At 49.4% G+C, this 22,320-nt stretch overlaps 1 protein-coding gene across 3 annotated transcripts in view; it reads left to right on the forward strand.

Moving 5' to 3' along the window:
- The window catches only part of TBKBP1 (TBK1 binding protein 1), a 56,768-nt gene that overhangs the window by 12,256 nt on the left and 22,192 nt on the right, over nt 1-22,320 (forward strand). For all 3 annotated transcript variants that reach the window (XM_090044602.1, XM_090044603.1, XM_090044601.1), the window contains 4 exons: nt 19-123; nt 3,026-3,179; nt 6,279-6,475; nt 7,402-7,463. In XM_090044602.1, coding sequence (XP_089900728.1) covers nt 19-123; nt 3,026-3,179; nt 6,279-6,475; nt 7,402-7,463 — 518 coding nt within the window. The remainder of the gene's footprint in view (nt 1-18; nt 124-3,025; nt 3,180-6,278; nt 6,476-7,401; nt 7,464-22,320) is intronic.

Here is a 22,320-nt window from a genome sequence, read left to right on the forward strand (position 1 = left end):
CTCTTTCCTGCCTTCCAGCTGCAGAAGAGCAAAGAGAGGGAGGAGCAGCTGGATGAAATGATCCAGGCCTATGAGAAGCTGTGTGTGGAGAAGACCGACCTGGAGTCAGAGCTGGGGGAGATGGTAGGTCCCAGGGAGAACTCTGACCTGGGTGTGTTTGCCTTTGGTTGCGTGTTTGTACCTGCATATGCATCTTGTGTGTGTTCTCACATCTGGGGTACATAACAATTGGAGTATAAGTATGCTAGAGGAATCCAGATGCTGGGGGAGGTAGTATCTCCCAGCTGGCTTTGTGGTTAGTGTTTCTGCTTAGGAATTGTGGGTTAATCAGCTTAAGAGTCATGAGTTTAAGTCTCAGCTCTGCCACAGGCTCCTTTGCACATCCTTGATCAAGTCTCTTTGCCTCTGCACTTCAGCTCCCCATCTGCCAAGCATTATGGGTGCTTCAGAGGGCTGCTCTGTGGATAAAGACATTCCTGGCCCTGAGGTGCTCAGATACCTTCCAGAGTGGGGGCCAGATGAACACATAAGATAGCCTGCTGGCTTCTTCCTATGGCTCCTGGGGGGTCTTGCTAGTGGTTAGAGCCAGGGGTTGGGAGTCAGGGCTCCTGGGTTCTTAGCCCCAGCATTGATGTTGGGCAGATCACTTTGCTTCCCCAGGAGTCTGTGAAATGGGGGTAAGGGATTCTGTATTGCACTGGTGGAGCCAAGTTCAGTTGAGTTCTTTGTGCTCCCTGGCTGGACAGTCTGAGGAGAGTGCTGAGCACCCTAAAGTATCATCATTGCAGTGGTGCTGGCATCCCTGCATTGGACAGTAGAATGTGGTGCCTTTGCTTGCACAGCACCTGGATCTGTGTTTACTGCAGTGCTGTTTTGCCTGTGACACTAATAAATGCCCCCCATCACAGATCCGTTGGTGAAGTGCTCTTGTCCTCACCAGGCCTCACGGACACAGCAGAATTTATGTTGCCAGCTGCAGCCCAGCTCTTCATTGGGTCTCATGTTGCATGGAACTGAAAGCCCCTCCCACCCCGGCCACTGGCTCCTCCTACTCCCCAAATTGCAGTGACTTCCATAGCTGGTCTATCCCATCAGTTCTCTTCCTATCCCAAGGAGGTGGAAAGCCTTGTGGCTGAGTCACTTGGCTGACAGTGAATGGATCTGGGATGAATTTTGGGCCCTGTGACAAGTCACTTAAATTATCTGCATCACCAGGGCCTGTCTGCTTGACAGTCAGAGTGATGGTAGTATGGCCAAATTGGTTTTTGTCCAGTTAGCTGGGCACCCAGGGCAGTGAGGCTAGGACTCTTGGTACCTTGGTGTGGGTGAAACCCTGCTGTCAGTACCCAAGCTGGATGGGTTACTGCAAGCACAGGGATGGTCGTGCCTACTGCAGCCAAGCCGCTCATTCCAGTAAAGACCTATGCACAGAGTGTATAGAGCAGGAAGCCTCAGGAACCTCTTCTGTATGTGGTCTGTGGGCTGCTTGGAACCATCTTTTGCTTTGGGGGTGGACTGCACCTAGTGCAATGGAGCCACCATCTTAGTTATTGCTGATTGCTTGCCATCTTGGTTATATGCCATTCCGTAGCCAAGTTTTGCTTGCCTGACTGTCTTCAGTGAGGGAAATCAAAGTGGGCTTGCTCACAAGACTTGAAGTACCCTTCCCCGTGAGTGCCCCCAGAGTTATGTTCATCACATTGATATGGTTCTGTGGGTCGCTCCTGTCCAACTGGGGACTATCAATGATACCAACGGACTGGCTACTGCTAAGACACATCCCAGAAAGGAACTGAAATGGGATGGAATTTGCAAAAATCCTCCGCCTTCCCGCAGCATCCATCCTCCTGTCCTGAAGGGTTTTGAGAGCTGAATCAGTGGAGGGTGTTTCATCCTGTGAAGTGAATGAGAGCAGTGCGTGTGGAGCCCACGCTTGGTAGTGAGCTGCTGGCTGTGCTCTAGTTATCATCCTGTTATGAATCCTTTGCTCTGCTCCACTTATTATGCTGTAGCTGAGGACCTGGGCACAGCCAGGCATGATTCCCATAGGAATACACTCCACAGGGAGCCAGTGTTTTGCTTCCTGCCCTGGAAGGGGCTGGGATTCAGGCATTAATGGGAGAGAGGGTGTTGGTGGAGGGATTTTGCTGGCTAGGGTTCTCATAAAGCAGATCCCACATTCAGCTGTTGTGATGTCAGTGGTGCAGTGACCACAGATGTTGCCAGGTGGGTGCCTGTTGGGGCACAAAGTGTCAGTGGAGCTGTGTGGATTTACCCCAGCTGGGATTTGGCCGTGGGTGAAAGGAGCTGGAGTGACAACACTGGAGGTGGAGTTCTCTATCAACTTCCAGGGCCTAGAGGAGGCTTCTCATGCTACTCCCTAGCAATGGGGCTCAGTCTTGCCTCAGATGGAGCCTTTCTGGAGGGGGGAGAAATGGGAGTTCAGGCTCCTTGGCCTCTGGGCAGAGACTGCTACCACAGGGGTAATACAAGTTGCCTGGCTTTAGACTTGTCTGTGTCCATTGTGTACAGATTCTGGGTCAGATTTTCAAAGGGACCCAAGAGGTCCCAAGAGGGTTAAGCTCCCAGTTCCCTCTGTGCCTTGGAAAATCTCCCCTCAGAAATGGACTTGGTCTAGCCAATAAATCTCACAGGTGTTTGTATACTTTGGTAAGGGAGGGAGTTCCCCTTCTACCTCAGGTTGCTCCACACAGGAAGAGTTGCAAGTATCTACCTTGTGCTTTTAGCTGTAGATGCCCCCCAATTCACTCTCTGGAGTGCTGGTCAAGATGGCAGCCATGCCTTTTGCACTGGAGTTCTTGCACCTCTGTTTGGAGTCTGCAGCTCCAGGCACCTCACTTGGGCAAAATCCAAGAGAACCGGGTGTATGTGCAAAAGGCCTTGAATGCATTCGTCAGGATTCCCCTCCTCTGGTACCTGAATGAGGCTACATGTGTAGAGTGGGTGGTGTGCCCAGCAGGGAGGTCTTCCTTCACCCTGTCTTTCTCCACTTCCCATTCCCCAGAGAGCCTTGGTGGAAACGCACGTGAATCGCATCCGGAACCTGGAGCAGCAGCTGCGGCAGCGAGATGGCAGCTCCTTCCAGAACCTTAACTCCCAGCTGCAGAACCAGGAGGTCCAGTACTTGTCACTCCATGGCAGCCCTGCCTTGACGCACGGTGAGTCTTGCATATCTGCCCCAGGAAAGGCTCTGGTCTTCTTAGTGGGACTCAGTGCAGTGCCAGCCACTTTGTAGGAGCCTGAGAACTTGTGGTCTCATTAGCTAGGGTCCCCAGCTCCTTTTAAGCTACCTTTCTGCCTCTGGTATTCTGGGACAGCCAACAGCTTGCTCAATCTGTGCTGTTTAGAGCAGTCTAATGGCTTCTCTAACTTACACTCTGCTTTGCATGAACTCATACAAGCCCTGGGAAGTAGGGGATGGCTGGAGTACACTATGTTGCAGCCAGGTCCATGTTCTTGGCTCTTTTCCCCCTGAACCAGCCCTAACACCCCCCTGATTCCAGAGCTACAAATAAGGGAAGTGTAATGGCCTTACACCCAGGCAAGTTTCTTAGATCTGTTTCTGGTCCCTTTATGCTGCCAGAGAAGTATGAGAGGCACCTGAGCATGACTGGGACTATTCAAGGGAGTACCTGTCACTGTCCTAAGGATCCCAAAGTGCCTTGCGAAAGAGCCTGGACATTGTTATCTCTTCTTTCCACATGTGGAGGGACCCAGGCCCAGAGTATGCGACTTCCCCAAAGGTGGCAAGATAGGGGCAGAGTTGTGGCAGCAACCCAGGAGTCCAGGCTGCTAATCCCTTTGCTTTAAGCACTGCCCCACACTACTGCAATGGGTCATTGTGCTTCCCCCCGCAAGCAAAAGTCAGCTGTCACCTATCGTGTTTCCTGGCAGGTCAAGTAGGCTCCTGGTAGCATGGGGCTGCTGGAGGCTAGGATTGGCTGTGCAGTGAGCAGAGCGGGGTCTGAGTCAGAAGATATAGTTGCTAGCTCAGTGCAAGGCCTTGGACACATCATGTCTCCATAGCCTCCCAAAGGCTCAGTTTTTCCAGTTGTAAGTGGTAGGGAATAGAGTTTGCCCTGGAAGTGGTTTGAGATCTTTGTATCAGAAAGGCTTCTGCTTTGGCCCCACTGCCACCTAATTGTAGCAGTTCTGGGTAGTACTACCAGGCTACGGAGTAGACTCCAGTCACCAGCTGTCTGACAGAGAGGGACTAGTTCAAGCCCTTCCTGTGCTGGAGGGCTGCCAGCTCCAGCCAGAGCCTCCTGTACAGTGCAGGCTGTGGGGTTACTTTCTGTAGTTCCAGCCTGACAGCTGCAGGGTGGTGAGGGTATCAGCATTTCCCTTGCAGTTGATTTCGTCCCACTGAAAATAGCACCCAGGACAGCATGGGGTCTGCTCCCCAAAGGAATTGGAGCTGGGAGGCAGAAGCAGCCTCATCCCATGTCTCAGCATGTAATGCTTTCCAGCCAGCAGAGGGTGCCACAGCCCCTCTGTTTGTGGGTTCCACCCTCTGTTTCTGAAGTCTGCCACAAACTCTTTTCAGACCCCTCCCCACCTGCCCCATAGCCAGAAACACTGATTCTGTTGTGATAGCTCTGGGGAATGAGATTGCCTAGGCACTGGCGTCTGAATGTGATCCCTTCTGGGTCACAGCGCCACATGTGGAGTCTGGTGGACCTGGTCCCTCCCCCAGCCTGTCTAAGTGCTGGCTGAGCGCAGACACACGCACAGCACATTTAGTGCCAGGTCAGCGCTCTAGAGAGCAGAAGCTGACGAGAGCTGGATCCTGGGCACGGGGAGCAGTCTGGGTGGAGGCAGGGCTGGAGCTGGCAGAGCCAGGCAGTATCTTGGGGCTCTGCTGGGAGGGTGTGGCGGGGCGTCCACTGTCCAAGGCCTGTAATTGGAGATCACCTCACTGAGACTGCATGCCTAGGAAGGCACTTGGAGGGAGCAGGCGCTGAGTCAGACCTGCTGAGTCGCAGCTCCTGCTTCCCAGCTGACTTTCTGCCTGCCGGGAGGGGGTGAGGAAAGCGATTGCCTTTGCACTTTCATTAGCATCTGGATCTCCAAGCAGGGGAACCGGGTTTTGCTCCAGGAGCTGGTCACCATTTCCCCCACCCAGTAGTATCACAGGCAGGGAGAGGCCGAGACACCACCCAGGGGAGGCGACTTGCCCAAGGTTCTGTCGCAAGGCAAGGGCAGAACCAAACATAGGGCTTGATAGCAGGTCTAGGCTGGGGTTCCTGTCTCCCTTCATACTACTGCAGAAATGGGCCACAAAGCAAAGCTGCTGTCTGGCAGCTGACTCTGGGTTTTTGCTACTGCTGGGTTTGCTACTGAGTCCTGAGGACTGTTGAGGGGTCACTGGTGCAAAAGATGCCTATGCCCACTTCAGTGAGTACTTCTGCAGTAGGAAACAGGCTGCTTTGCTTTCAGATTTACCTCCACCCACAGCAGCCTCTTGCCCCACCTTCCCCTTTTCCCAACCAACCACCAGCCACCACTTTGGTCCTTTAGCAGAGGAGGCTTCCAGGCTGAGCTATGGTGTAATAGTGATGCTGTCCTTGCTGCAGCAGCTTGATGCTCAGTGGTGCGGGCTGCTGCGGCAGACACCCGCCTTCTGGCATAGTTAAAGAAAGGGCTAACTGAACACCAAGGATGAGGCTGCCATCTTGAGGGCGTGAGGAATGCAGCCAGATCCTCAGCGGGTGCTAATAAGCATGGCTGCATTGACGTGAGTAGAGTTACGTTGACGTAAGCTAGCTGGGGATCTGGCCCCTGGGTCTATCAAGCCGGTGCTCTGAGAGGCAGGTGGCAGTCTTGGAGCAGAACTGTGCTACTTAAGGCCCTGTGGATCACTGATGTGTGTGAGTATGCACTTGTGCATATGTGTGGATGCACACGTGTGGATGCATGCATGAATGTGTATGTGCACACCTCCCTGGCTGCTGAGCAAATTATTACTCTTGTAGCCAGAGCTGGGGCTTGGCACTTGGGTCTTTGCTGTGCATTGCAGTGTCCACATATGGTCATGGCCAGCCCTGCTCAAATCTGAGGGTTCTGGTATTGGCTCATGAATTGGCTGTGAGCTCCTTTCCCTGGCGCCCAGAGATCCTCTCCTGAAGCTCCTTCTGATAGTATGGCATGGTGTGTTGGCAATGGCCAGTGAACCCCAGCCAGTGCTGGGGGGGTGGGTCTGCCCCCTCCCTCCAGCGCTGCCCCACAGCTGCACTGTCGCCCTCCCTCCTTCTCAGTGCTAGACCGCTCGATGAGCTGGCAGAGCCCCCGGAGCCTGGAGCAGCCCAGCGAGCTGGAAGTGCGGAGGCTGGAGGCCCAGCTGGAGGAGGCCAGGCAGGAAGCCCAGCATTCGCAGCACCGGGAGGAGCAGCTGAAGGGCGAGTGTGAGCAGCTGCAGGCTGAACTCAAGCAGCTGCAGGAGACCCGGGCACAGGTGAGCGAGGTGGCAGGGCACCATGGTGTGGCTTATTGTGTGGGAAGGGGGCCCTTACCTGTTCTGGGGTTATGTGGAAAAAGGTCAGCTGTGGATATGTCAGGAGACCATCACGGGATGTCTGCACACTGCCTTTTCCTCCAACCCTGCCCACCCAGCTTGCTTGGCCTGTCTGGCCACTTGGCCTGCCCGGTACCAGATTCTACCATGTCTCACACTGGCTAAATCTGGAGCATCCTCAGTGACCCTCATGGTGGTGCAGAGCAGTAGTGTAACTAGAGTGGGGTGACTGGGGTAGCCATCATTGGCCCCCATGTGTCCCACTGCCCCGGGCGCCTGGTTGCTTTGTTACTCCTCGTTCAGTCATTGTATGCAGCTGGCAGTGAGAGCCACTACCTCTAAATTGGAACCCAAATCCCTAAGTACCTGGAATTGTTAGTTCTGCTCGTTCCCTCCTAGAAGGAGTCCTGCTTGGAGGAGGGACCTTGTTTGTCCCTGGTGGGGATAATGGGGTTGGGAGGACCCTTCTGGGGGTCATTTTACTGCAGGAGAGAGGAATGGGGCAGGTGGAACCTATTGTCCATGGCTATAGCACAGAGGCGAGTCTGGCACTGCCCTGTGGGCTTCATCCATAGTGCCAGCTGCCTTTGACCTGGGACTCAATGCCCTTGGCACAACCCTGGCTACAGATCCAGTGACGGGGGTCATCACATATGTAGTACGAGTCTGTGTCACCTGGCTGACTTGCTGTAGGGCTGTCCCTCCCTCGCAAAGCCAGGGGAGAGATGGGACAGCCAGCTTCTGGGAATCACTGGTGTTAATGGGAATCCTAGAGACTGGAGTGAGAGGAACTGGAAGGCAGGCGAAACTGGTATAAGGTGAGGGGACACAGCAGACCTTAAGAAGGGGTGTCTGGTGTTCCCTAGGACCTGGCAACCAGTCAGTCTGAGCGGGACATGGCCTGGGTGAAGAAAGTCGGCGATGATCAGTAAGTGCTCTGTCGTGCAGACATACATGCCCCCCTGTGAGGTGAGGGAGGGGGAGAATTCCTGCCCTCCTCTGCTTCCATGCATCGAACACTGTGGCTGCATCAGCAGGACAAATGGCCTGGGCAGAGGCAGGCCGTAGGTGCCCCTTTCTGGTGGCCCAGCAGCCTTGGCCTGGCAAAACCTTTGAAGGGTGAGAGGGGGCAGTGAAAGGGGCCCTCCCCCTTGCTGTCAACCAGCTCAGTCAGCAGTGCCCATGCTGGAGAGCCAGGGGCTTCAGGGTCATGCCCTGAGTCTTGGTTTTCCTCAGAAAGAGGTCATTAATCAGATGGAAACTCTGTGGCAAGCCTGCCCTGGAGTTCAGTGCAGGAGTGATGCTTGATTTCCATGCCCTGCCCCACCCAGGGTCTCCATCCTTTTTGGAGGGGGTGGGCAAGGGGGGCCGTTGTGGAATGCCCGAGAAGCAGATGACTTGTCTCTGGGGTGGGATGGGGGCAGGCAGGCACCCTGCAGTCAGCAAGAGCTGTAGAGGCAGGGCTGCCCAGAGAGCCAGGTCCTCTCTGGCACCTCAGGGCAGGCTCCTGGCAAAAAGCAGGTGCTGCAGACTGTTGAGGATGTGGCTAGGCATAACAAGTCTTTAGCAGGACCAAGAAAGGATCCTGGGCATCCTGGCTTGTAGGTTCCCCTGCTGTAGTCATTGTTTTCTTAAGTGTTAATTGGCACATGGTTGATATCCCCCACAGCCCCAGTGCTGGCCCACCCAGGAAGGGAAGATGCCCAGCTACATTAAGTGCCTTTCTTCTGCAGACTCACAGTAACATGAAAGCCCCTGCTGGCAAAACAAATTGATACTGATACGGGTCCTCCACTCCTGAGCTCTCACTGGAGAGCTCAGGTCTCAGGAATGTGTCTGAGGAGGAGACACAGGCCATTAGTCCCAGCGTCTCCTGCTGAGTGGAGGCTCCTGGGGTCCTAGAGCTTCTTTGCCTCTTCCACACAGGCCTGAACTGTTTCACTTGCATGCAGGGTGCTACATGGGTTAGCACTGCAGCTGCTAGGCCGGCACTGGGGATGCAGCTCTGCCTGAGTGGGATGGGTGGCGCAGGAGGCCTGCAGAGGACAGTGGGGGATGCAGCATAGGGGTGCAAGATCTTTGGAAGTGGGGAGGTCTGTGAGGGGCACAGGAGTGTCTCAGGTGTCCCTAAGCAGCCCCTCGCTGCCCTGGTTGTCATGGGGGTTCTTTCTGAACTGAGCAGTGGTGGAGGGCTGAAGGGGAGCCAGCTACAGCCACCTGAGTCACCTTTGGCCCAAGCAAAAGAATAATGTTACTGTTGTTTAGGCCCAATGTGGGGGCCAGAAGCTTTCCTGGAGGCCACAAGGGGGTTGACCCAGCAGAGAAGGAATCCTGTAGGATGTGCTGCATTGGCATACTGCCTCATTTCCCCCACTCCTGTCAAGTTTGCACTGCCAGGGCATCACAGGTTATAATGGGACCCCGGATGGGGTATTACAGGTGTGATAACAGGACCCAGGCTGGGTGTGGTGGTTTCTAATGAGACCCAGGCCAGGCACTCCAGGTTTTATAACAGGAGCTGAGAAAATATAGTGAGGTAGATAGATACTCCAGAAACACTTTGATCTGCAATGGCTGGAAGTGGATTGGTATTTTTCAGGGAAAAGAGTGTGTGAGGTGATCTCGGTCCAGTTTCTAGGTGTGGGGCACTAAGAGAAGCTACAGCTTCTCTCTGTCTCCACTGTCATGGTATATGCTGCATGTAAGAGCCTCATCCTGTGTATTGGCAAAGCCAAGCTGCTGTACCTTTGCCCTCTCCAGCCCCAGTAGATCTGTGCCATCTTTTGATGCCAGGGGACATAATTCCCAGCCCTACTGCACCAGCTCCCTGGCTCCAACAGGGCTGCCCCTGATCTACCTATGCAAGAGGAGAATCCAGCTTTTCATGCCCATCGTGAGTGAGGTGTGTGGCAGCCTCTGGTTTCCCACGTGACCTCTTTCCACTGTGCAAGACTCAGCGCAGCCCTTCCATCAGTGCAGTCTCCTTGGGAGGGACACAGTGGTAATTAAGCTACAGCAGCGTTGTTCCCCATCCCTGGAAAATAGCCCACTCCCGCCTGCTGGCAGTAACCTCTGGGTTTCCACCGTCTCCCCCCTCCCCTCCTCCTTCTGATTATTACCAGCTTGGTAAACACTTGACATGTTTCCAAGCTAGCTCCTCCGCTCACAGGGCTTATTACTGGATTCCCTCTTTCATTATCTAACCTCTGCTGGGAAGCCCTCCCTAGGGGATCCCACGGCTTGTTTCCTGAACGCAATGGCCATGCCAATCCCAGTGCGGCTGTTACAGATAACCACAGGGCTAGCTTTGAAGGCTGGATAGAGCTTGCAAAGTGTGGATAATATGGGACAGGCCTACTGAGGAATTCTTAACCCCTACCCACCTCCTTATTCGGGAGGGGTTTCTGGATAGGAACATTTTCTGCAGAGAACATGAGGCCAGGAGGAGAGCAAGAAAATCTGGTTACAACTCTGTGTGTGTGTGTGTGTGGAGGAGGGGTAGAGCAGGGGAATAACAGCTGCTCAGATGCCAGCTGCCTAATCCTGAGGGCTTAGAAGCTGAGAGTGGGGCTGGGGACTTTGCCTGTGCTGCACTGTGGTTGGGCAGTGGTGGTGGGAAGAAGCAGTGGCCAGGTCCTAGTGGTGACCTGCCTTGAACTTGACCTGGCCCATCAGGCCTGCTGTCAGAAAATGCTGCCAACTGCCATGGGTGGATCTAGGATCGAGGCAAGGAGGTGTAGCCACATCCCCTTTGGCGGTGTAGCACATGCACATGATGGTCTCTGAGTTCACCAGCTGATCAGCATAGACTTTGGCCAAATCCCTGCTTTCACTTAACTCTGGCACCCAGAGACTGAACACCACTGCTCGTTGTCCATTCTTTTCACCTGCTGCTTAATTCAGCAGAGGGGAGGAGGGGCAGCAGGTGGAAGGGAGGATGAACAGTGGTGGCACTCACCCCTTGCCCTCTGGGGCACTGTGAAAGCAGGGGCTCTGGTCTGAGCCTGAATAGACCAGCTGGTGACTGGAACTGCATTGACATGCCACTGAGTTAAGAGCACTTGGTGTGCTGCACCACACAGTCAAAGGAGGGTGCAAATGCACTGCTGCACTGGATAAGGCCATCCCATGTCCCTCCCCAATGTGTTTGTGTATGTAAAGAGCATGCTAGTCCCAAGACTGTATGCCCAGGTCTTCCTGCTTGCTCTGCTCACTAGGACAATCTCTGGTGAAATATTAGTGCAATTTGTACCTTGTGCCACTTTGTGCTTCAGTGGTACTTTTTTGCAGCTTTAATGATTACTGGCTAATTAAGTCTCAGCACTGCTCTGAGGTGAAGACAGGCCAAATGAGAGCTGGTTTGCCTGGGTTCTGCCTCCAGTCTGCCATAGACTTTACTTGCGAGAGTTCAGGCAAGCAGCTTCCCCACCCTGTGCCACAGTTTCTGCACTTGTAAATGTGTTTGGTGGCTCAGTGGTCTCCTTGTCTCAGAATGTGGCATTGTGACAGTGGTTCTTTTGATGCTTTGAAATACCAGCAGGTGCTTTAAGAGCCCAGAAAAGAACAATTTTCTTGCCATTTTCTAGTTGGTCTAATAAAAGGTATCATTTTGAAATCAAGAGTTCTAGTTTTTTGTATGTATTTAAGAGCCCCAGTGACTCTTTCATCAGCTCCTGGTGTACTGATAAAGGGCAGAAGTAGTGAGGGAGCAGCAACCGGGACAAGCCTAGAGTCTGCCTACCATATGCTTCCCCTCGATGGGCCTGTGAAAACCTCCTGGGTGTTTTGGGGCCTCTGGGCAGGAATCAAGCAGCCATCACACCTGCATATACACATGCATTCATCCCCGGACACACACATGCATATATGTTCCCAAATGCATCGCATCAGAAGCTAAACTCTGGGAAGTCTAGAGACAGCTCTGCCAGGGAGAGGGGTCTTTATACCTCAAAGGTGCCATGCAGCCAATGACAGTCTTCTTTCCTGGGCCCTTAACGTGGAAGGGAATTGCATGGAAATAGCCATCAGAGAGAACTGTATTCACCTACCTCCTGCCTCTGAACTTCGCCCTCCTGAAGTGACCTGCTGGCAGCTGGGTTTGCTTAACTGATGACAATAGCTGTTTTACCTTGCTCTTTATGATTAATAACTTCCTCATTAGTCTTATCTCACTCTTGCTGCCTATTCATTTTAGGCAAGGGTTTTTTTTGTTTTATTTTGTTGCTGTTCAGTTTCATTATAAGTGGTCTTGGCAGGGCACTACTGTGAAGAAGTTCACAGCAGTGGGGCTTTTTTTGTTCTCTTTGCAGCTTGGCCAACGTGTGATGTGAGTACTTTTGATCTTCACTAGGCTATGCTAGGCTATTTGCATGACCTTGTTCTAAAGTAATTCTTTCAGGGTGGGGAGTGAGAATAAAATAAGTGTGAAAAGAAGCCTGGCTGGCACTCTCTCTCTTTGTGCTAAACCATGACAACCTTGAGCCTTCTGCGTCTTACCCCAGGAAGAGAACATAAGGATTTTGAATGAACTGTAAGTACCCGCTCCCATTCATCAATTGATCAGCTCTCCAGCAAAGATAGGTGTTCAGTCACCCATCATCAGGCTGTGTTGGCATCTAGCTGAGTATGTGTTTCCTCTCCCCTTCCTCCTGAGGTTTGGGTGGGTGACTGAGTTAGTAGCTGGCTCCCTGCAATGCATGCGGTCTCTACCCAGCCCTGAGTGCAACACAGGGCATGGTTTGTGTCAGAGCTCTGCAGAGCAGAGGCTTGTGTGTTTGAGGCAGTGGCTGTAGCGTTGGGGTTCTCAACCCTTTTAGACTCAAGGCACCCCTTAGTTGATTTGAGGACCCCTCCATAACTTTTGTGAATGGAGTGCCCCCCATTTCAAAAGCTAATATATTTATTACAGTGCTACCTCCTTGCAGAGGGGCCAGTTGATGGGGGTGGAGCAGTGGCCAGGCAGGGACAGACCAAGTTTGGATTTATATCCTCATGCTTTGGGGCACTCTTCAAAAGATCCCCATTTTCCCACCCCCCTTCAGAAGATCTCATGGCATCCAGGGTGCCCTGGCATCTGGGCTGAGAATCGCTGCCAGCTACAAGCCTTCTTTTGTTCTTGGTAGAAACTCAGAGGCCCAAAATCAGGGTTCCAGGTGCTCTTTCTGGCTCATTAGGGTGAAAGAACCATGCGGGACCTGTGGGCCACTTAAATCCCATCGAAGCCTGAGAGAGTCAAGAATGGGTCTAGACACAGAGAGAGTACGTTTATATGGCATGCTACCTCCCATGACACTACCTCAGACTGATTCCCAGTGTCTAACGCTGAACTTAGCTAGACTTTTGCTTTAGTCAGGTCCTTGCAGGGCTTAGTCTGTGGTGGGGAGAGGGGAAGAGGACCTCAGATTTTTTCTGGCTAGCTCAGTGTGTGAATTCCTCATGACTGCTTGCTGGTTCCTATGTTTTTTTTGTAAGCTGACAGAGCTGAAAATAAAGCTGGCTTTTGCCATCCACAGGGTGTTTCTATCACTTGAACTGCCACAGGCAAGTAGGATCTTGCTGTATTTCAGCTTCGGGCACTTAATGAAATGTATAATTGCAAGTTAAAAATAAACCTCATAACTGAAAGGCTGATAAGGGACCCTTCGTGCCTTTAGTTACACTCTGACTTTATATCTGTGCTCAACACGCATTGTTTTCTCATCTGTGATATTGTAACACCTCTGTGACCTCTCTGAAGTGTACAGTAGTGGTGGGGCATGTCTGTATCGGGGATATGGCTATTAAAGTGCTTATAGGAAGACCCCCCTGCTTATACTGACAGAACTGTTTGCTTTTATGGGACAGTTTATTCCCCCGTTTCAGATTGAAACAGGCTGCACTCATCACTGCACAGTTTTGCTAGTGTGACTGCTTCAACGTCCACACGCCTGTTGGCACAGCTGTGTCATATGGGGATAACACCTCATCCTGCACCAGAATAAGAGAGCTATGTCAGCATAAATCTATGGCAAAGGCATGGTGTAAGAGTCACACCCTCGTGCTGCTAAGCTGGAACAGACCCTTTTGTAGCTAGCTGCGGTATGGGTCTTATGCCACACGGGTCTACAATTCACATTGTGTCCAGGAGAGGGCAGTGGTGACTCAGCCACCCTAGTCCATTCATTGCTTTTGTGCCACAGAGTTTGAGAACAGGTTGGCTAGTGACAGAACCACTGGAAGAGTAGCACAGAAGGTGATGGGATGGGAACAGCAGGGTCTGAGTCTGACATCCAAATGGTGATTGACCCAAATCCCCAGCTGGTGTAAATCCACAGCGGTGAAGCTCAAGGCCAGGATCTTGATCTTGGTTTGGGAGATCCTTGTATATAATTCCATCTCCCTTGCCCCCATTTGAACCAGCTCTGAAAATAGCCATTGCAGATTCAGATGGAATCCAGAGAAGCCCTCCTGGGTTTTTAAAGAGTGAAAGTCCTGAGAAAAGGAGATGAGCTCTGCATGTAGCATGGTAAGATGCTTGCTGGTTTCCCAAACAGCGAGTCTCTGCGCTGCTAGGAAAGTGCCACAATTTCAGGGGAGTTACAGTGTTACTGTGAAAGCTGGTTCTGTTCCCATGCTGTTTTTGCACTGTTGTCCACTGACATGAGCAGGATTGGACTGAGCTGGGCCTTCAGCAGCACTGTGTAGGTGCCACTGTGTGTCAGTGTTCGCGAGGGACACTGTGTGGTCATTACTTCTCAGAATTAAGCCCAAGAGCACAGGTGTCTTCTCGGATGGCCTCCCTAGCATGGTTTGCTTGTGGCTAGTTGGAGCTGGCTATAGGAACATTTCCATGGAATGAGGGAACTGATTGATTAGGTATGTCAGACTTCCTCTCTTTGCTCCTTTTTTATCTGGAGGTGAGAGGTCTCTTGTAAAAGAATTGGTTTAGTTCCTTCTTGATTTGACCTCTGTCTCCCTCCACTCCCTTCTGCTTTCACTCCTGAACTTCTGGTGTAAAGCTCCATATGGTGTAAGGTCCAGAGCAGGCTGGCAAGGGGCACTGCCCTGTCCTGTATACTCCCTAGTGGGTAGTTCACTTGCTAATGCAGCAATCCCAGTCATACTGGGCCAGGACTCCACTCTGGGGCTTGTGACCCAACTTCCAGCTAGATTGTGACCTCCTATGACTTCACTGCTGAGAGCCTGCCCAGGATAATTGGTTGTCTCTGGGGCTCATGACCCCACTTCTAGAGGCTGCTTCCCCCTTGGGGTCACAACCCCTGCGTGGAGACCTGCTGCTCTGACACTATTTATTATTTCTAGTCAGTCATAAAATGAACCCAGAAAGGTCAGAAAAATGTCAATTGACTGGGTATTCTCCAAAAGGGAATGGCCATTTCCAAAATGATGAGTCCAAGCATTTAAAAAAAACAGTGACTCAGGCCTTTATTTGGCTTCTTTTTCCTTTCCATCTCGGGTCGCTTCCTTTTGGCTTTTATCTGATGCTGTAAGAAGAAAACTTTTTTTTTTGTTTTTTTTGTTTTAACTGAATAGCTGAGGTTCTCCCATATTCACGTGACTCTAGGAACAGTGGCTTTATGTAAACCTAGACATGAAGTTGATTATAAAAATGCTGCTCAGAGCTGTGGCAGGCCAAATCCCATGCCCTGGTAAGTTTTGTACTGAGGTTTGTCTTAAAAACCACTAAGAGCTCTACCTGAACCCACCTGTGCCATGAATTCTCACTGTGGTCAGTGAGAAGTGTTGTTTCTTCACATTTCTGAAATTCTGGGCTATTCATCTTTTTTTCCCTCTGTGGGAAGCAGATCCTTGAGTTTGCTTGAAGAACATAGAGTCCAATTATGATCTTGGTTCCACTAGAGTCGATCTGAAAATGAAGAGACTCCATACTGACACTGGTGTAACCCCAAGCAGAATTCTGCCCTCCATCCCAGATGAGGGTGAGTGCTTTCTCATGAAGTTGTGTGCAAAAATCCTGAACATATTTAAGCCTCCTGAATTTCATTCACCAATCATCCTTTGTGTTATGTGGTGATGCCATTACTTTGATCTTCCTCCTTGCAGCCTTGAGGTGCATATAGATTTCCCACCCATGGACCTGGTCAGAGGGGTTAATCTGTTTTGTGGATCCAACAGGGGGCAATCATGTCACTAGAAGGAGTAGCCAGTGATCACTTTCCCCTACCTCCCCACCATGTGCTTCCCCCTTTTGTAATATTAACCTGAGGAAAAGAAGGAATCCCCTGGGGTTAAATCAGCCCAACGCAAGTCAACTTGTATTTTCCTGGCATGTCAACTCTAACCTTGTCTAGGATGACATTATGATGCTGGCGAGGGGCCTCGACAATGGTGTATTATTAAACATAACAGAGCGCATTTTCGCAAACTGGATTGAATCTGCGCTGCTAAGTGTAGCGAACATGCTGCCCTCAATTTGTGGACAGATATAAGATGACATGGAGCACAAGGGCTAATCTGAATATTGCAGAGTGTGGAGGGAAAAGGTGCTGCTTGGGCTCGGGGGTCTGCTTGGTTTTGTTTTGTTTTCACAGCAAATAAAAGAAGGCAACCTACAGGGGAGTTGCTGAGCAGAGGGAAACAAAGGGATGGGCTGAGTCGGGTGTGCAGCCAAACTGAAGTATATGTAGGTCATGGAAGTCGCAGCAAACTTTCTTCTGTAAAATGAGGGACCCAGTTCTTCCGCTTACGATTTGCTAAGATCTCATGCTGCTGCAAGTCAAGATGCTGCCATGACTTTAGGGGAGCGATGCTGATTTACACCAGCTAGGAATCTGGCTCTTTAGTGCTCTAGAGGTCATGGCCCACATCAAACCTGCACTGTACTGAGTGTTGTGTATGTGTAGTAGGAGACAGGTCCACTCCTAAAAGGCTTACAGTCTAAATATACAAAGGAAGCATTATCTCCATGTTACAGATGAAGAACAGAGGTAGAAGGAGGTTAAGTAAACTGCCAAAGATCACAAGGGAGGCTGTGGCACAGCGAAGTCTTTTGATTCCCAGGTTGACGCTTCAAGCTCAGTGCTGTCTCCCCTGCTGCATGTCGTGAGCAATTGAAAATGTGCAGTTAGAGTCAGATTTGGGTGTGGATTAAACCTGAGCCTTTTGATTTTGTGCAGGAAGCCAAAACTAGGACCAGGGAGATTTGGCTATGAGTGGACAATGCTGAGATCTCACAGGCTGTTCTTGTGCTATCCGCTCTCTCAGATCTTAGGCACTCCGCTGTGTTCTGGTGCAGTTAATGCTGGGCCAAAGTCCTAGGACAGGCCATTCTCAGGAGATTTCAGTTGCATCCAGACCAAAAGCACTTAGTGGGCAGGCATTGTCCACTTCAACTCGACCCACAGTCGGAAATAGGTTTAGATCTACAGAGAGCATGGAGGTGGGGGGGCAAGGGGCATGTGTGTGCATGTGAGTACACAGATGTACGTGCATATGCATGCATACGTGAAAGACATCTGAAAATGATTATATTTATAAATTCCGTGGAGGACTAAGAATAACCTGGCAAGATTCTTATTTTTAAGTCAACGTTTCCAATCCAGCCACGGTTGGTGGGAACCAAAAATCATTCTCTACTGATGATGCTTCAGGACCTAGCAGTACTTAAACGATTCCTCATTCCCCATCCCTTTTCATCAAACGCTCTCCAAGCATGTTATAAATATTAATATTAATATGAAGACACCATAGTGTAGGCAGTTCTACAACATTTTTGTACCTTTTTGAGATTCAGTGTTTTCCTTAAAGCTCCAGCTCCTGGCATCATGTGATTGTATCAACCTCCCAGTTTAATGAGAAGAGTAAGTTTCTAGCTCTTATAGCTGTAGGAAAAAAAGCTTGAAACCATGACCTGAGCACACCCTAAAAGCCAAAAGGGAAGTAGAATGCTTGCTTCTTTAAAAATCTCATGATTTTTAATCCACTGTCATGGTTTTTTTGACCCAACTCTCAATATGTAAAACACTTAGGGTCAGTGATGTTGATTAACCCTCATGACTCCCAACCCTTAGGTCCTTGGAAGGTTGCTAAATATTTTCTCCATTAAATACACGGGGAAACTGAGATACCAGTAGGTTACAACTCACCCATGGTCACATTGTGAGTGACGGTCAAGAACAGAACTCACATCTCAAGACTCCCTGAGTAAAGTTTTAGCTTCTAGATCATCCTCTCTTCCTTCACAGCCAAAGTCTACAAGAAAAACATCCTACATTTTGCATCATAGCAGAGTTGTTTCCCCCCCACCCTTACTCCTAGGTTTCTTGATAACCTTACAAAATTGCTGAATGTGCACTAAGCCCCTTCCCTCTCAGAACCAGTGTGAGCCACCCAAATTCTGCCACTAAAAGGAGGGAGAGAGAAAGAAAGAAAATAGCATGTGAAAAGCCACACACACCCACTCGTCCTCCCTTGAAAAGAAAGAATTGGATTTGCTTAGTTTTAATTTTGGAACAAAACTTACCCCTTCAGGGTTCTCTTTTCTTGTAAATAAGGCTCTTTTTTGTAATCTGCTCTTTTCCACCACTTTTTGGTGAAACGTAACAGTATGTGTATTTTTAATCTTTGGGTGACGTTTCTTTCTTTCTTTTTGTTGAATTAGTCATTCTCTTCTGTAGTTTACCCACAAAAGGCAGAAGGAATTTTAGATTTGAATCATACCCTTCTTGTTTCAATATTTTTCTTTTGGTTAAGGACCAAGAAGGAGATTCCTGACCTGAAAGGATTTAGGAACACAAGTTCCACTGAATGTCTGAAACTTTCCCTGTAAAAGAACAACATTTGGGGCCATATCCCCAGATGGTATCAACTGAAAGAATTTCATTGTAGTCTATGGGCCAGATCCTTAGATGGAGTTCAGCCATTAGAGCTACTTAGTTTACATCAGCGAAGATTATGGTTCTTTCTTTTAATCAGTAATTTGTTTGTCAAGAGTCTTAGGTAGGTGTGTAAAGACAGTTTTACAGGGATCATAATAAAAACCACAAGAAGTGTAATGATGTGTGTGGAGGGGAGAGAAATCAGAGGGGCAGGAAAGATTTCAGGGTGCTGTTTTGAAAACTCTAGCTTTGCAGGACTCTGTTCTCTTTTTATTTGTACCTTGTGCAGTTCTGACAGCACAGCAAGGCTTCTATAAAATACTATCACTCTGCTTTGGCAGATCGCCCTCCCTTCTACCTGCTTTGTTACTGCTGTAAACAGCGGTGCATGAAACAGTGACTTGGGCCACCCCTGCCCCCAGGTTACCTGCTACCTGTGAGTCTGGCATACCTACATAAGTACTTTTTAAAATCTCAGTTACTGCAAATGGAAATTTTTCTGCTTCCCATAATCACTCCGGAAAGCTGCTGTGTTTCGTTTGGGCTTGTACCTCGCTTCTATCCTTATTTGCTTTTTCCTGTTTTGGACAAAAGTTTCCGAGTTCTTATTTTGCACAAACTTGCACAAACTAAACGTGGATTATTAGAAAGCCTGATGTGCCTTTTGTATTGCTAACTTGTTCCAAACATGGAAGCCATTCACAGTGGTTTTAGAATTTTGCCCTTAAACAGGGACAGACAAAAGATTAGCGACAAAAATTACGTTAAATTACAGTGTTTTCTTTGTGAGGAAAGAAATTATGACTCCTATCCGGTAAAGCACTTCAGTGCATGCTTAACTCAAAGCACAGGTTGTTTCATTTAGTTCAATAGGATGACTTGTGTTAACAGTTAAATGTGCAGCTACCTAGATTTTTCTCCTGTAAGCTCAGTATGAGACCTGTTGTTAATTCTGCTCACGCAGCTGGGTCCTATGTCAGTAATGCTACATATGTGTTACTAAGCACAGAGTTTAACCCCCTTAGATCTGGGTCATGTTGTGAAAAATGAAATAGAAATGAAAAATTGACATACAGGGCTTTTACAACCTAACAAAGAGCTAGTGGTGAGAAAAATTAGGCTAGAGAGATATTATTCACAACTACTGGGCCCTGTAAGCATTACACATGGGAATTGCACAGAAGTCAGTGGGATGTGTCCTGTGAGTAAAACTATTCTTGTGCATAAGTGCTTGCAGGATTGGGCCCACAGTACTTTACTGTCATTGTTATTGGGTAAAGTACTCAGCTGGTTTAATTGGCATTGCTATATTGACATCCATGGTTTGTTTGTTTTTCCCCATTGACTTCAACTGACTTAGCCCTTACATATTAAAGCACTGTCATGATGTATGCTTAAAATAATATCTGTCCCACCATCCTTGGAGAGTGCTGCTTGGTTCAAACTCACTGGTATTCTGCAGAGGTCAGTCTCATTTTGAAATTGCCTGCTGGGAAATGCTGCTTGCTTGCTTTTACTTTTTTTCTTTTTCTTTTTTTGCATTTGCATTTTATAGACTGTTTTGTTGGCCTAAGCAGTGTAAAGGACATCCATTTGCAGAACTAAATAGCAGAGGGGCATAAAATAATCATTAGGTAAATAAATTATCCAGCATAATTTGTATTCCAAGGGAAGAGTATCTGAGAGGCTGAGAACTGAACAAAACTTTGGTTAAGTTTGCATATGAAGTAATGCTTTTGACTGGGTTGGTGAGAGAGAGAGAGAGAGGAGATGTTGTGTTACAGTAATGCATTCTTTTGCCATAGAGATATCTAGTCTTGTTCTGTGTCTTTACTGTTGTGTGCTACGAACCTCCTAGAGCTTGAAGTTAAGCAGGCAGGGATGGGGATAATACTTGCGAAGTGCTGAAGGAAATAGAGACCTTTGAGGTGCTGAAGGAAATAACTTTGTAGTTCAGGAAGGGGCGGTTTTGTCATAGAGCTGGTATTGCAACACCGGATTGAGAAAGGTGCTGCCATTCAGACAATATGTTAAAGATCCCAACTGTATGGTCTTTTCAAAAATCCCTGAGGACCGTTGATTCAATAAGGCCACTAAGGCCATCCTGACCTATAAAGGTACTATACAGCTAACTGCTTTTCAGCAGTGGGCCTGAATGCTGGTCGTAAGTATGCTAGGGTCCTTTTGGGCAGAAACTGCTATATTAATGCCAGTCATGTTCACTTGGTGCTGATTATGGGAAACTCCTGTTGAAGTTCCTAGCAGTTGGGCAGGAAACACTGAGTTTTTAACACTTCACAAGTGACTAAAACCTCACAAAGCTCCCTGCCTGCTTGGTCTTCGTCTTCTAACTGATGGAGAAACTTGGTTTATAAGTGCTAGCCACTCTCAGCTGTTTCATATGTTCGGAGCTGGGAGGAGAACCTAGGTACTGTGCAACCTTGGACAAAACAGTTTCTTTGGGGTTACCTGTCTGGAAAGTGGATGGAATAAGAGAAGCCCCTCATGAGAGAAGGACTGGAGGCAGGAGTCACTGGGTAGAAGTCTAATGGCTTGTGTTTTGAGCAAGAGGAGAGGGGATGAATGCAGTGGGAGTTCTGGGAACCTGGGCTGCAGCACTGATGCGTGTACAGCCCATTGCACTACAGGGGCCTGGGCATGTGGGAATGCTTGCTCACTCCTTCCACATTCATTCTCAGGCCTGGCCATTTCCCTTCCTCCCCAGTGGCTCTGGTTCACACTGTTGCTTTGCCCACCTTCCCACCCACGTGGAGATGTTAGATAAGGCTGTGGTTGATGCATTTATTTTTTTTGCTTGTTTACCAAGTCTGTTCCTTGGCCCTGCTGCCTCAACTCTTTTTGGTAGGGCTCAGGCAAGCTGTCCCACCCCTCTCTTTTGCTGTGGGGTGGGAGGGGGTGGTGCTCCAGGGAGGCGGGTGCTAGAGTGTCTAGCAAAGCAAAAGCCCCACAGTGCTTGCAGCTAGAATGCCAACTCCAGGGGAGCAGAAATTCCTCTCCAGTCCCTAGACACTGGATTCATTCTAATTTAGCTCTTCCATTTTTTCACCATCATCCTCTAGAAGACACAAAAGGAAGCAGAGAGCAGTTATTGAGAGGAAGGGCTAAAATCCTGGCTCCACTGAACCCTGTGGCAAAATTCCCAGTGAATTCCATGGGGCCAGAGTTTTAACCCAAGATTCATGGGTTCTGCCTGTGGCCCTGCCAGTGATATGCTGTGTGGACAAGTCACTGCTTCTCTTTTTCTTTGGTTTACTAGCCCTGCTCTACAAGGGAAGAGTTTAACCAGTGTAAATAGGTATTACACTCCCACAGCAATCAAAGGTATCTGCAGCATGGGGGAGGCAAGCTGGAGTGAGCTTTAATCTCTCTAGCCCAGGTACAAGTACAAGCTAGCAGCCAAAGTATGTACGCATCTACAGCCTGCGCTGAAGTCAGTGCTTTCACTGCTAGTTACCTGTGCTAGTTAGGTTCCAGCTAGTGAGAGTGTTTGCCCTGGTTGCAGTCGCACCCCCAGCGGCTGTGAGGACAGACCCTATGTTGGGAACAGGTGTGATGATGCTTACGGTATTGCATTCACACCTCTGCTTGCAGAGTACAGAGACCTTATGGTGGGGAAAGGGTGTGATTTTTGTTTCAGCTGACACAGCTTTGCCAGCATGAGCCCTACTGGGATGCAGCTCTGTGGGTAAAACTGCACTTTCCCCTGGGACAGTTCATGCTGATTCCCAAATTGGTTCAGCTTTACAGAACGTGCTTCTCTCTTTACGCTTTGTTTTGCTGCCTTAGCTATGCTGAGCTATGCTGAGCTGGTTACAGTGGCCAGACTTTCTACTGCAGATGTGGTCTTCCGCTCACAGTGGAGATCACAGGGCTCATTGTTCTGGGTAAGCCGTCTTTTCCTCATTGTATTTCAGTTCCTGCAGCAGG

Source organism: Crocodylus siamensis, chromosome 4 (assembly GCF_052110815.1).
Source record: "Crocodylus siamensis isolate JL-2025a chromosome 4, ASM5211081v1, whole genome shotgun sequence".
NCBI classification, from domain to species: Eukaryota; Metazoa; Chordata; order Crocodylia; family Crocodylidae; genus Crocodylus; species Crocodylus siamensis.